The sequence below is a fragment of the Trifolium pratense genome, linkage group LG4 (genome assembly GCF_020283565.1).
Source record: "Trifolium pratense cultivar HEN17-A07 linkage group LG4, ARS_RC_1.1, whole genome shotgun sequence".
NCBI lineage: Eukaryota > Viridiplantae > Streptophyta > Magnoliopsida > Fabales > Fabaceae > Trifolium > Trifolium pratense.
In genome coordinates this window covers 54,895,862-54,909,910 of record NC_060062.1, presented here as the reverse complement: position 1 = coordinate 54,909,910, position 14,049 = coordinate 54,895,862, and the positions used below count along the sequence as shown (strand labels likewise).

Sequence of the window (14,049 nt, the reverse complement as noted above, 5' to 3'; positions counted from 1 at the left end):
TTTTTGATTATGGAGAAATTATTTTTATTGGTGTTATTGTTGTTGTAGGAGATTATATATATGATTATAATTATTAATTAAAGTTGAATAGTATGTGATCACGGTCGTTTCGTGGTCAAATAATAATTTAAATAAAAAGTAATACAAGGCAGTTAACCTTGGTCGTCTCCGAAGACTCACAATCGGCTTATCTATATTAGAAACAATTCAAAAACTGTAAATTATGGGGGGGTTTGGTTTGTTAACAGAACGTAAAAAAAATGTGAAATTTAATTGATTTAAAACGATCAATTCATTGGCTTAGGTAACTCGTTCTTGATTCTATCATATGGTTCACAAAGAATAAATTCGTTATATGCTTATGTTCTGGTTGATTTATAAAACCGAATTAAACAAGCGTTACCAATTTTATACGAATTCCATTCAAACAAGCGTCAAATGCGTTCAACTAATCATAGGCAATAGTAAACAAGCGCTACTAATGACAGAATAATATCCTTACTGAATTCAATCAACACTTTTTGCTAAGCGCTCAAAGTTTATGTCAATTCCTATTCAATGTAATCTATGCAAGCGATAAACTAATTGAATAACACGGTGCGAATCGAATTAAAGTGATTAAGCATCATTAAATGGTCCCTTACAGTGCGTTTGGATGCTAACACTAGTGGAAAAAACACATTTTAAATCACACATTTTAAATCAGGTGCTATCCACCTGATTTAAAACCTTCAGAATTTAGGACCCGCTCTTTTGCTTCTTAAGTGAATAAATACTAAATCAGGTAGACTGATTTAAAAGAATTATTTATTATAAAAAAAAATAAAAATTGTTTCCCTCTCTTCTCTGTGAAAGAAAATCCCTTTCCCCCCTTTATTTTCATTTAGCAAAATTGATTTCCCTCTTGTTTTTTTTCATTCACCAGAAAACCCTAACATCAGAGAACTTTTTCTTCACTTTCTCTCTATCACGAACACGGAGACTTTTTCACTTTCTCTCTTCACGAACCCTAACATCGCAGCTTCAAATCCATCGCCGCTTCCATCGCAGCTTCCATCGCAGAGCAGCTTCTCACACGAACAGAGCAGCTTCAAATCCATCGCCGCTTCCATCAGAGCTTCAAATCGACCAAATCAGCTTCCATCGCAAAGCCGCTTCTCACACGAACAGAGGTTAGTTGAACTTCAATTTCGATTCAAATCGACGATTCTTCAATGATTCTCATTCCAATTTCCCCTTTCGTTTAGTTCAATTTCGATTTAGGTCTTGTCTTCATTCTTCATTAATTTCTCGTGAGCTTCAAATTCTCTTCCCCGCTACCACCGCCATGTTCGCATTCAGTGGCCGGTGGTGTGTAGTTGTTTCTTGTGTGGTGGTGTTTTAGATGCTGTATATTAGTCGGATTTAGGTAATTTGTGTAGTTTTGTTTTTGTTTAATTGGAACTTGGAACTTGATTCTGGACTGCTTGGTTGAAATTTAGGGTTTTACACTTTTTACTAGTTATTCTAATTAGGAATCAGAATTATTCTAACTAGAACTAGAATTAGAAAGAGAATGATGGTTTAATTTTAGGATCAATTATACATATACAATAGCACTGTAGGAGCATATAGGACCCTGATTATCAAGCTGTTATGATTTATGAAATTAAGTGAAAGGGTTATTCCTAATCCTGAGCAAATTGGTGTGCAGAACATATAGTGTATGACATAGCCATGGACAAGAATGATTTATTTTGGAAGGAGTAATGATTTAGTGATTGTATTCTAAACAGGCATTTATATTAACTGTATTTGTTGTTAATGGACAAGAATGCGAGATGTTGCTCGGTTATTTTTTCGGTTGATTTTGCTGCTGCTGCATATTTGTGCAGTCTGTTTTCTTCTTGTTTGCGGCCTTCGATTCAGTTGAGGCATGTTGGCTCTTATTAGACTAGGCCGGTTGTTCAGAGTATGAAGGCTGATAGGGTGTTATGTGAAGGTTGATTATACTGATGTGGTGGGTACGTAGGTTGTACTTAGGAATCTTATTGCATAGGTTCCCTGTGTTGAGTTTGGTGGAAGTGTTCATTTTGAAATTTGTAGCTTGTCTGCATAATTATGCAGTAGTAGTTAAAAAGAGGTACTTGGTTTGCATTCATTGTATTTACTTTAGCTTGTGACTTTGTTTTGTAGTACTTTTCTCACTTGCATATCTCTTGCACTTTTTCCGTGTTTAATGTTGTGCTTTCTTTTTAGGTGAATACTCCGTACACATATTATGTGAATATCAAGGACTGTTATATGAAATTGATATGTAATGGTCTTAGACTTTAGTTTATTAATTTTTATAATCATTATATGAAAAAGGATAACACACTAATTATGTAGCATATAGCAGAAGTAGTTCATTTTCATAGCATGTTGATTTGAAAATAAAATAAAAATAAAATATTTATATATAATTGAATCTAGGTGATTATTGTAGTGTTTATAAATTTTAGTTGTTTTGTTCTTTGACTTAACCCCTTTACGATTAGAACCATTTTCACCTGATACTTAATTATCGCATTCTTGCTGTTTCATTATTATTTTTAAGTTAACCATTATTATTTTTTATTTTAATGCAGAGACATGGATGATCCATCAGCTCCTTCATCAAGCGAGAAGGATACTCAGCCAACCAAAAAGAGGGGTAGACGTGGAACACGGATGATAGAGTTGACACTGAGTAATGTTAAGAAACCAATTGATTTCGATCAAAAGACCAAACTACCTTTAGGGGCAAACAGAAAAAAGTTCAAGAGTCATGTGGGTTCCGTTGCTCGAAAGACAGTCAGTATTTTGGTGGATGAATGGGAACATGTAGATGAGAATGTGAAGAAACAGATTTGGGACGATATCATGGTAATGTTAGTTATGTTTTTCAACTATACTAATTAAATGCATTATTTTTATACACTAACTAGTTTATTTGTTGTGTAATGTAGTTAACATGGGATATTCGTGATACTGATATTGGAAAATTGAAAGACAAATGGATTTCCTATGCGGGTGAGCGTTGGAGGGCATTTAAAACGTCCCTAACAACGAGATATTTAAATGATGGGGTAATGAGTGACAAATCTCCTCTTGAAACATATAGCTTTCTTGATGAGGAAACATGGCAGGAGTTTATTAAGACACGAGAGGATCGTTCCTTTCTGGTTAGTTAGACTTGAGATTCAGTTTATCGATAAAGTTTATTTTTAGTATTTCCTTTAATTGGTGTGTTGTTTATATCAGGAGAAAAGAAAGAGGGGTCAAATGGTTCAAGCTTGTAATAAATACCCTCACATCATGTCTCGTGGGGGATATGAGTTGATTGAAGAAAAGATGATGCAAGAAAAAATAAAACAAAGACAAGAGTCAGCTGGAGAGTCCCTACCTACACCTCCATCTCCACCAAAACGCCATGAGAAGTGGATAGTGGGCCGAACAAAGCCATCAGGAGAGTACACATCAAAAGAAACACAAGTTGTTGCAGATAAAATTGTAAGTAAATGAATTGTTATAATTATTATTATTAGGATTATTATTATTATTATTATTATTATTATTATTATTATTATTATCATTATAATTAATTATTAATACACTTGTTTAAATTATACTATCTTGTAGACTTCCCTGGTTCAAAAAACAGCTGAAGGAACCTTTGTTCCGCAAGGACGTAATGATATCTTAACTGAAGCGATTGGGCGACCTGAACACCCTGGACGTGTTCGTGCTGCCGGTCGAGGTGTGGGAATTCGACAATATTTTGGTCCGCAGTCGCGTAGTGCTGCCTCTACCTCACTTGTTCTCAATAGCACACAAGTGGAGGCCATTAAAATCGAGCTTACAAAGGAGATTAGAGAGCAATTGATGCGGGATATATCATCTATGCCTGTTTTTTCTCAACAATACCCAAACTTCCCAACCTGCTCTCCTGATATACTTGCAAGCACAAATGGTAGTTGTTCCGCGGTGCGGCATATACCAGTGGATGAGGATGAGGAAGATATCCCTGATGAGTGTGAACTATATGTTGATAATAAACATCACATAGTGGCATATGCAAATGTGTACAACTTGGGACCTACCATACATAATCAGCCGTTAGATAATGATATGGCAAGGGTGGCTATAACCAAGGTGCTAGATCCAAATGTTCCCGTCCCCAGGCCCACGGATGAGGTGACAAAAGTTGGTGAAGCCCTCAACAATTTCATTCAATGGCCAAAAAGACTTTTGCGACTTGTTGCTAATAAGGTATTAGTTATTTTATCCATTTTCTGGTTACTGCTACTGCTGGTTACTGCTATAGTTACTGCTATATAATTGTTATCTTATGTTGTCTAATATTTTATTTTAATTGTTAAGGATGATGAAGGAAAAAAGAAAGATGTCCTTCCATCTAAAAGGTCAGAACCCGATAACACATGTGCTGAAAAATTGATGTTAAAGATAATGTCGCGGAAGGATGATGTGAAGTTCAAGTTGGAAGGGGATGCATTTTTTTCTCTCCCAACCAGAGATATTATGGAGTTGTGTCTGAAAACACAAGATTTACGCGTCTCTATTCTACGTATATGGGTGGTGTAAGTGCATTTATGTATCACTATTATACTCAATACTCAGTTTAATTTCCACATCTTCTGCAATTGTGCATTTACTGTTACTGCTGGCTACTGTTGGTTACTGCTGTTTTATAGTTTTCAATTTCAAATTGGTGGATTTGATTCCCTGTTATCGTGTTTTGTGGATCTGGATCTCATTCTGTTATCATGTTTTATAGCTTAATCAACTCTTTGCTTGAATTTTTGTTATCTGCTTCCTGCATCCTGCTCCCTGCTCAATCTGATTTTTGTTATCATGTTAGGAATAATTTTAACTTTTATTTGTTGCTTGAATTTAGGTATATGAAACACCTTTGTACTCGGTTGGACAAGAGTAACATGTATGGTTTTATTGATCCTAATTTCATTCAACCACAAACTGATCGAGCTGGTTCTCAGTCTTACATAACTGAAAAGCTGGTTGAGAATGAGAAAGACTGTTTTTTTGTACCTTACTTACACAAGTAAGTGTGTTTGATTGTTATAATGTTTTTTACTGGATTGGTTTTCATTATAGGTAATCACACACACACATATATATCTATATATATATTAGAAAGAATTGAAGTTGACACATTTAATTTTTGTTTCTCAATGTAGTCATCATTGGCAATTGCTCATTATTGAGCCAAAAACACAAAATGTAATCTTCCTATGTTCAAAGGGGTTGAGGCCAGATAAAAATATTGTTCTTATTGTTGATTCGTAAGTATTTTATTTATTTATCTCATGTAATTTATGATGTGTTATCAGACAAATTTAATGAATATATATTTTATTATTGTAGAGCTATAAATGGATATAATATGTTGAAAGGTTCAAGAAAACAGAGAAAGCCAACATGGAAAACTACTCTCACAGTAAGTTAACAATTACATAAAGAATCTAATTTTTTGTTTTCTGCGATGGTGTTTCTCTGCTATCATTGTGTTTCTCTGCGATGGTGTTTCTCACAGTAAGTTAACTATTTTTTTTGTAGTGCCAAAGACAATCTTTCAATCATGAGAGTGGTTATTATGTTATGATACATATGTTGAACATTGTATCTGCCGGTATTGTTAATTCATGGAATCAGGTGTGTATCCGAATTTTTCAATTATTTGTGTTAATTGTGTTCTTTAATGATGATACAATATTCTAATATTATTTAACATTTATTAAGGTATTTGGAGACTCAACACCATTTCACGAGGACGAAGTTTCGAATGTTCAAGAACGTTTAGCAAATTCGATTCTTGAATTTGTATGAAGTAATTTGATTAGGTAAAAAATAACACTTGTATTCTGTTACGTAGAAATGATGATGCACCGATGGTTTTGTGGTGTTTAAGGCCTCTTTGATAGCCTTGTTTGTCTTTGTAACAGGGAGGATTTTGATCCTGTGACTGCTGCATTGTAACAAGAGGATTTGGTGTTTTGTGCCTTTGGTAGGAGCCTAAGATTGTTTAGATTTAGTTTGGTTAGGCGTGTTTTGGTAGTAGCCTAAGATTGTGTAGCTTTGCTTAGGCGTGTTTTGGTAGTAGCTAGTCTAAGATTGTGTAGCTTTGCTTAGGCGTGTTTTGGTAGTAGCTAGTCTAAGATTGTGTAGCTTTGCTTAGGCGTGTTTGTGCTTTTGTTTGGAGCCTAAGATTGTTTCGTTTTAGTAGGAGATATTAAGATTCTATGGTACTTTTGGAATAGATTTTCATGAATATTTTGTAACTGAATTTAATGACAATTTGGTGAATTTAATGACAATTTGGTGAATTTAATGACAATTTGGTGGTATCATATTTGATTTTCTGATATTTTGTTTTTGAAGGATGTGTATGAAGTTTCAATTCAGTTATAATTATATATTTATGTACAATATTGTAAGTGAATCAGGGATTTGGAAAAAAAAAAAAAAAAAAATAGTTGATGCTTTTAAATCGGGCAAACTGATTTAAAATAACTTTATTAAATTGGCCGAACCGATCTAAATTCGTGAATTTAAATCGGCCAGACGGATCTAAAATAACGCTATTTAAGTTGGTTGAACCGATGTAATTTAATAATTTAAATCGAGTCAGCCGAGTTAAAAAAGGCTTTAAAAAAATAGTATTTTTAAAAAAATGGATCCGACCGATTTAAATAGCGTAAAAGAAATCGGGTTACCCGATTTAATTAAAACATTTAAATCGGGTTGAGGTGCCGATTTAAATCAAAGAAAACTTACTAAATCGACGGCTTCTAAATCGGTCGCCCAACCGATTTAAATAGCCTCCAGGAACCGATTTAAAAAGTGTTTTTTCCACTAGTGTAAAATCGACAAAATAACCTAAGTATATGATAAAATCCTCATCCAAACACACTCTAAGGGACCATTTAACTAATTAAGCCATAAGTATATGATAAAATATCAAATCAAATATCATCATCATCATAAATAAAGTATCAACAACATTGTGGCTTCTCTATTTCTTTGAGTCGCGATAATTCTTCTTCCACATCGATAACAGGTATTACTACTCTTCGTTTTCTTGTCTCGGATCACAGATTCAGACATATTCTTCTTTTTCTTCTACGCTCAGCTTTTTATCATAGGCAATAGTAAACAAGCGCTACTAATGACAGAATAATATCCTTACTGAATTCAATCAACACTTTTTGCTAAGCGCTCAAAGTTTATGTCAATTCCTATTCAATGTAATCTATGCAAGCGATAAACTAATTGAATAACACGGTGCGAATCGAATTAAAGTGATTAACCATCATTAAATGGTCCCTTACAGTGCGTTTGGATGCTAAAATCGACAAAATAACCTAAGTATATGATAAAATCCTCATCCAAACACACTCTAAGGGACCATTTAACTAATTAAGCCATAAGTATATGATAAAATATGAAATCAAATATCATCATCATCATAAATAAAGTATCAACAACATTGTGGCTTCTCTATTTCTTTGAGTCGCGATAATTCTTCTTCCACATCGATAACAGGTATTACTACTCTTCGTTTTCTTGTCTCGGATCACAGATTCAGACATATTCTTCTTTTTCTTCTACGCTCAGCTTTTTATCCGTTAATTGCCGTCGTTTAAATTAGGGTTTCTCATCTTTTTTCATTTTGCCGTTCAATTTGTTAATTGCATCAGATATATATTTATTTATTTAAGATCTGTGAATTTAAGTTGATATTAGGGTTTCTTATATGATTTTTTGGGTTTTCAATTGCAGTTGTTGCTTTGTCATAATATGTATAACGGAATAGGGTTACAAACTCCAAGAGGGTCTGGTACCAATGGCTACATTCAGAGCAACAAGTTCTTCGTCAAGCCGAGAACTTCCAAGGTTGCTGAGAATATGAAGGGCTTTGAAGGAGATCAGGGTACTGCTGGTGTTTCCAGAAAGGCTAACAAAGAGATTCTTGAGCATGATCGTAAGCGTCAGATTCAGCTCAAACTTGTTATTCTTGAAGACAAGTTAATTGATCAGGGTTATACTGATGCTGAGATCGCTGAGAAACTCGAGGAGGCTCGCAATAGCTTGGAGGCTGCAGCTGACGAAAATGATTCTAATTTGGACAAGTGAGTTTTTGGATTTTAGATATTTGTGTATGAGTATGACATATGATTCCAATTGATGAATTTGTTGGTTCTGTCATTGCTTTACCAAAATTTTTGAAGTGTATTAATTGTTAATTGGTTTTTGTGGTGCATAGCATTTTGTTTTTGATTATGGAGAAATTATTTTTATTGGTGTTATTGTTGTTGTAGGAGATTATATATATGATTATAATTATTAATTAAAGTTGAATAGTATGTGATCACGGTCGTTTCGTGGTCAAATAATAATTTAAATAAAAAGTAATACAAGGCAGTTAACCTTGGTCGTCTCCGAAGACTCACAATCGGCTTATCTATATTAGAAACAATTCAAAAATTGTAAATTATGGGGGGGTTTGGTTTGTTAACAGAACGTAAGAAAAATGTGAAATTTAATTGATTTAAAACGATCAATTCATTGGCTTAGGTAACTCGTTCTTGATTCTATCATATGGTTCACAAAGAATAAATTCGTTATATGCTTATGTTCTGGTTGATTTATAAAACCGAATTAAACAAGCGTTACCAATTTTATACGAATTCCATTCAAACAAGCGTCAAATGCGTTCAACTAATCATAGGCAATAGTAAACAAGCGCTACTAATGACAGAATAATATCCTTACTGAATTCAATCAACACTTTTTGCTAAGCGCTCAAAGTTTATGTCAATTCCTATTCAATGTAATCTATGCAAGCGATAAACTAATTGAATAACACGGTGCGAATCGAATTAAAGTGATTAAGCATCATTAAATGGTCCCTTACAGTGCGTTTGGATGCTAAAATCGACAAAATAACCTAAGTATATGATAAAATCCTCATCCAAACACACTCTAAGGGACCATTTAACTAATTAAGCCATAAGTATATGATAAAATATCAAATCAAATATCATCATCATCATAAATAAAGTATCAACAACATTGTGGCTTCTCTATTTCTTTGAGTCGCGATAATTCTTCTTCCACATCGATAACAGGTATTACTACTCTTCGTTTTCTTGTCTCGGATCACAGATTCAGACATATTCTTCTTTTTCTTCTACGCTCAGCTTTTTATCCGTTAATTGCCGTCGTTTAAATTAGGGTTTCTCATCTTTTTTCATTTTGCCGTTCAATTTGTTAATTGCATCAGATATATATTTATTTATTTAAGATCTGTGAATTTAAGTTGATATTAGGGTTTCTTATATGATTTTTTGGGTTTTCAATTGCAGTTGTTGCTTTGTCACAATATGTATAACGGAATAGGGTTACAAACTCCAAGAGGGTCTGGTACCAATGGCTACATTCAGAGCAACAAGTTCTTCGTCAAGCCGAGAACTTCCAAGGTTGCTGAGAATATGAAGGGCTTTGAAGGAGATCAGGGTACTGCTGGTGTTTCCAGAAAGGCTAACAAAGAGATTCTTGAGCATGATCGTAAGCGTCAGATTCAGCTCAAACTTTTTATTCTTGAAGACAAGTTAATTGATCAGGGTTATACTGATGCTGAGATCGCTGAGAAACTCGAGGAGGCTCGCAATAGCTTGGAGGCTGCAGCTGACGAAAATGATTCTAATTTGGACAAGTGAGTTTTTGGATTTTAGATATTTGCGTATGAGTATGACATATGATTCCAATTGATGAATTTGTTGGTTCTGTCATTGCTTTACCAAATTTTTTGAAGTGTATTAATTGTTAATTGGTTTTTGTTGTGCATAGCTTTTTGTTTTTGATTATGGAGAAATTATTTTTATTGGTGTTATTGTTGTTGTAGGAGATTATATATATGATTATAATTATTAATTAAAGTTGAATAGTATGTGATCACAGTCGTTTCGTGGTCAAATAATAATTTAAATAAAAAGTAATACAAGGCAGTTAACCTTGGTCATCTCTGAAGACTCACAATCGGCTTATCTGTATTAGAAACAATTCAAAAACTGTAAATTATGGGGGGGTTTGGTTTGTTAACAGAACGTAAGAAAAATGTGAAATTTAATTGATTTAAAATGATCAATTCATTGGCTTAGGTAACTCATTCTTGATTCTATCATATGGTTCACAAAGAATAAATTCGTTATATGCTTATGTTCTGGTTGATTTATAAAACCGAATTAAACAAGCGTTACCAATTTTATACGAATTCCATTCAAACAAGCGTCAAATGCGTTCAACTAATCATAGGCAATAGTAAACAAGCGCTACTAATGACAGAATAATATCCTTACTGAATTCAATCAACACTTTTTGGTAAGCGCTCAAAGTTTATGTCAATTCCTATTCAATGTAATCTATGCAAGCGATAAACTAATTGAATAACACGGTGCGAATCGAATTAAAGTGATTAAGCATCATTAAATGGTCCCTTACAGTGCGTTTGGATGCTAAAATCGACAAAATAACCTAAGTATATGATAAAATCCTCATCCAAACACACTCTAAGGGACCATTTAACTAATTAAGCCATAAGTATATGATAAAATATCAAATCAAATATCATCATCATCATAAATAAAGTATCAACAACATTGTGGCTTCTCTATTTCTTTGAGTCGCGATAATTCTTCTTCCACATCGATAACAGGTATTACTACTCTTCGTTTTCTTGTCTCGGATCACAGATTCAGACATATTCTTCTTTTTCTTCTACGCTCAGCTTTTTATCCGTTAATTGCCGTCGTTTAAATTAGGGTTTCTCATCTTTTTTCATTTTGCCGTTCAATTTGTTAATTGCATCAGATATATATTTATTTATTTAAGATCTGTGAATTTAAGTTGATATTAGGGTTTCTTATATGATTTTTTGGGTTTTCAATTGCAGTTGTTGCTTTGTCACAATATGTATAACGGAATAGGGTTACAAACTCCAAGAGGGTCTGGTACCAATGGCTACATTCAGAGCAACAAGTTCTTCGTCAAGCCGAGAACTTCCAAGGTTGCTGAGAATATGAAGGGCTTTGAAGGAGATCAGGGTACTGCTGGTGTTTCCAGAAAGGCTAACAAAGAGATTCTTGAGCATGATCGTAAGCGTCAGATTCAGCTCAAACTTTTTATTCTTGAAGACAAGTTAATTGATCAGGGTTATACTGATGCTGAGATCGCTGAGAAACTCAAGGAGGCTCGCAATAGCTTGGAGGCTGCAGCTGACGAAAATGATTCTAATTTGGACAAGTGAGTTTTTGGATTTTAGATATTTGCGTATGAGTATGACATATGATTCCAATTGATGAATTTGTTGGTTCTGTCATTGCTTTACCAAAATTTTTGAAGTGTATTAATTGTTAATTGGTTTTTGTTGTGCATAGCTTTTTGTTTTTGATTATGGAGAAATTATTTTTATTGGTGTTATTGTTGTTGTAGGAGATTATATATATGATTATAATTATTAATTAAAGTTGAATAGTATGTGATCACGGTCGTTTCGTGGTCAAATAATAATTTAAATAAAAAGTAATACAAGGCAGTTAACCTTGGTCGTCTCCGAAGACTCACAATCGGCTTATCTATATTAGAAACAATTCAAAAACTGTAAATTATGGGGGGGTTTGGTTTGTTAACAGAACGTAAAAAAAATGTGAAATTTAATTGATTTAAAACGATCAATTCATTGGCTTAGGTAACTCGTTCTTGATTCTATCATATGGTTCACAAAGAATAAATTCGTTATATGCTTATGTTCTGGTTGATTTATAAAACCGAATTAAACAAGCGTTACCAATTTTATACGAATTCCATTCAAACAAGCGTCAAATGCGTTCAACTAATCATAGGCAATAGTAAACAAGCGCTACTAATGACAGAATAATATCCTTACTGAATTCAATCAACACTTTTTGCTAAGCGCTCAAAGTTTATGTCAATTCCTATTCAATGTAATCTATGCAAGCGATAAACTAATTGAATAACACGGTGCGAATCGAATTAAAGTGATTAAGCATCATTAAATGGTCCCTTACAGTGCGTTTGGATGCTAAAATCGACAAAATAACCTAAGTATATGATAAAATCCTCATCCAAACACACTCTAAGGGACCATTTAACTAATTAAGCCATAAGTATATGATAAAATATCAAATCAAATATCATCATCATCATAAATAAAGTATCAACAACATTGTGGCTTCTCTATTTCTTTGAGTCGCGATAATTCTTCTTCCACATCGATAACAGGTATTACTACTCTTCGTTTTCTTGTCTCGGATCACAGATTCAGACATATTCTTCTTTTTCTTCTACGCTTAGCTTTTTATCATAGGCAATAGTAAACAAGCGCTACTAATGACAGAATAATATCCTTACTGAATTCAATCAACACTTTTTGCTAAGCGCTCAAAGTTTATGTCAATTCCTATTCAATGTAATCTATGCAAGCGATAAACTAATTGAATAACACGGTGCGAATCGAATTAAAGTGATTAACCATCATTAAATGGTCCCTTACAGTGCGTTTGGATGCTAAAATCGACAAAATAACCTAAGTATATGATAAAATCCTCATCCAAACACACTCTAAGGGACCATTTAACTAATTAAGCCATAAGTATATGATAAAATATGAAATCAAATATCATCATCATCATAAATAAAGTATCAACAACATTGTGGCTTCTCTTCTTCTTTGAGTCGCGATAATTCTTCTTCCACATCGATAACAGGTATTACTACTCTTCGTTTTCTTGTCTCGGATCACAGATTCAGACATATTCTTCTTTTTCTTCTACGCTCAGCTTTTTATCCGTTAATTGCCGTCGTTTAAATTAGGGTTTCTCATCTTTTTTCATTTTGCCGTTCAATTTGTTAATTGCATCAGATATATATTTATTTATTTAAGATCTGTGAATTTAAGTTGATATTAGGGTTTCTTATATGATTTTTTGGGTTTTCAATTGCAGTTGTTGCTTTGTCATAATATGTATAACGGAATAGGGTTACAAACTCCAAGAGGGTCTGGTACCAATGGCTACATTCAGAGCAACAAGTTCTTCGTCAAGCCGAGAACTTCCAAGGTTGCTGAGAATATGAAGGGCTTTGAAGGAGATCAGGGTACTGCTGGTGTTTCCAGAAAGGCTAACAAAGAGATTCTTGAGCATGATCGTAAGCGTCAGATTCAGCTCAAACTTGTTATTCTTGAAGACAAGTTAATTGATCAGGGTTATACTGATGCTGAGATCGCTGAGAAACTCGAGGAGGCTCGCAATAGCTTGGAGGCTGCAGCTGACGAAAATGATTCTAATTTGGACAAGTGAGTTTTTGGATTTTAGATATTTGTGTATGAGTATGACATATGATTCCAATTGATGAATTTGTTGGTTCTGTCATTGCTTTACCAAAATTTTTGAAGTGTATTAATTGTTAATTGGTTTTTGTGGTGCATAGCATTTTGTTTTTGATTATGGAGAAATTATTTTTATTGGTGTTATTGTTGTTGTAGGAGATTATATATATGATTATAATTATTAATTAAAGTTGAATAGTATGTGATCACGGTCGTTTCGTGGTCAAATAATAATTTAAATAAAAAGTAATACAAGGCAGTTAACCTTGGTCGTCTCCGAAGACTCACAATCGGCTTATCTATATTAGAAACAATTCAAAAATTGTAAATTATGGGGGGGTTTGGTTTGTTAACAGAACGTAAGAAAAATGTGAAATTTAATTGATTTAAAACGATCAATTCATTGGCTTAGGTAACTCGTTCTTGATTCTATCATATGGTTCACAAAGAATAAATTCGTTATATGCTTATGTTCTGGTTGATTTATAAAACCGAATTAAACAAGCGTTACCAATTTTATACGAATTCCATTCAAACAAGCGTCAAATGCGTTCAACTAATCATAGGCAATAGTAAACAAGCGCTACTAATGACAGAATAAT

General features: G+C 33.5%; 2 protein-coding genes across 2 annotated transcripts; both read left to right on the top strand.

Moving 5' to 3' along the window:
- The first annotated feature begins 9,109 nt into the window (after window positions 1–9,109).
- Window positions 9,110–9,776, top strand: LOC123924071 (pre-mRNA-splicing factor cwc-21-like). The gene is made up of 2 exons (XM_045976836.1): window positions 9,110–9,170; window positions 9,408–9,776. The coding sequence occupies exon 2, from the start codon at window positions 9,426–9,428 to the stop codon at window positions 9,759–9,761; it is 336 nt and encodes a 111-aa protein (XP_045832792.1). The 5' UTR covers window positions 9,110–9,170; window positions 9,408–9,425; the 3' UTR covers window positions 9,762–9,776.
- A 919-nt stretch (window positions 9,777–10,695) lies between these two features.
- LOC123924301 (pre-mRNA-splicing factor cwc-21-like) lies at window positions 10,696–11,348 on the top strand. The gene is made up of 2 exons (XM_045977145.1): window positions 10,696–10,756; window positions 10,994–11,348. Exon 2 carries the CDS (start codon window positions 11,012–11,014, stop codon window positions 11,345–11,347), a length of 336 nt encoding a protein of 111 aa, XP_045833101.1. The 5' UTR covers window positions 10,696–10,756; window positions 10,994–11,011; the 3' UTR covers window position 11,348.
- The last annotated feature ends 2,701 nt before the right edge of the window (window positions 11,349–14,049 follow it).

What these genes read in the sequence shown, in the direction of transcription:
- LOC123924071 (XM_045976836.1), top strand. Translation starts at nt 9,426, where the DNA reads ATGTATAACGGAATAGGGTTACAAACTCCAAGAGGGTCTGGTACCAAT.
- LOC123924301 (XM_045977145.1), top strand. Translation starts at nt 11,012, where the DNA reads ATGTATAACGGAATAGGGTTACAAACTCCAAGAGGGTCTGGTACCAAT.